Here is a 1,115-nt window from a genome sequence, read left to right on the forward strand (position 1 = left end):
TACACACACACACACACACACACACACACACACACACACACACACACAAATAAGACAAAAACTGAAAATCATTTCACACCCAATCTTAACTTACTGGTTCTTTGGTTCGTGTCTCCAATTGCTAAGTGAGTAGTGATTTCAGATTGAAGTAATGTCAAGCAAGTGTCGTTGACACGGAGATCAAAATGGGTTGTCACTGGAGTGTGTCCTTGAGCAAGACACGACAACCTTAGCTCAAAATACAGAGCGCTGCACAGTGGCGACCAACAGTGGCATTGTTGTAAACTGTTCTGTATTAGTGTAATATCGTGTACATGTATTTATGTATGTATTTATGAATGTATTTATGTATGTACGAAATTATGATATTATTGTATTTATGTATGTATGTTTGCCATTGTAAACCAAATTGCCCTTCTGTGACAAATAAAGGTGTAATTTATTAATTTTTTGGTTGGTTGGTGTGTCCAGAGGCTGTCCACTACCGGCTACCTGACGTCCAGTGGTGGCCGGCCTGAGGCCCAGGACGTGGCTGTGCTGGTGACAAGTGGCGGGAAACGGGGCCGTCGTCTTCAAACTGAGGTGGATCGTCTGCTGGGAGAGGGGGTCGAGGTAAGTAAGGCACTGGTTTCATGTTCCCCACGTTTTCATGTTGTTACCGTCACCCAACTTGCAGGTGTGACGGAAGCCTTCTTTAACCTATATTCGGCGTCGCACTGACTTCATATCGCAATTCCCACTCTTTCATCGCCCGCCATTCATGATTTCGATTTAACTGCTGCAGTAAATTGCTCATTTCAACAAACTTTCAGATTCAATCAAGGCCAGTAACCTTAGATCTATCCTCCAACCGCCCCCCTCCCAGCACCCATTTGTGCTTTTGCTTGTTTGTTTGTTTGTTTGTTGTTGTTGATATTTTAGTCATTAAGTGCGCGGGATAATATTATGAGACTTACAGGCAAACTATCACCAAATAACAAAACGTATCACTATCTCCTCCCCTTTTCCTCCATCACCTTCCTCCACACCTATCCTCTCCACCACCCCACCCCCCTCGCTTTGTTCAATCCTCACCCTCTCCACTCCTACCCTCTCCATCTCCTTTCTCCATCCCA

General features: G+C 44.5%; 1 protein-coding gene across 1 annotated transcript in view; it reads left to right on the forward strand.

Annotated features, from left to right (window-relative positions):
- LOC101845567 (cartilage matrix protein) overlaps positions 1 to 1,115 on the forward strand; it is a gene marked incomplete in the record, with an annotated part of 12,007 nt that overhangs the window by 9,022 nt on the left and 1,870 nt on the right. Inside the window, 1 exon segment of the mRNA XM_013085716.2 lies at positions 472 to 612. Within this exon segment, the coding sequence (XP_012941170.1) occupies positions 472 to 612 (141 nt within the window).

This window comes from Aplysia californica, unplaced genomic scaffold (genome assembly GCF_000002075.1).
Source record: "Aplysia californica isolate F4 #8 unplaced genomic scaffold, AplCal3.0 scaffold00400, whole genome shotgun sequence".
Classification (NCBI taxonomy): Eukaryota; Metazoa; Mollusca; class Gastropoda; order Aplysiida; family Aplysiidae; genus Aplysia; species Aplysia californica.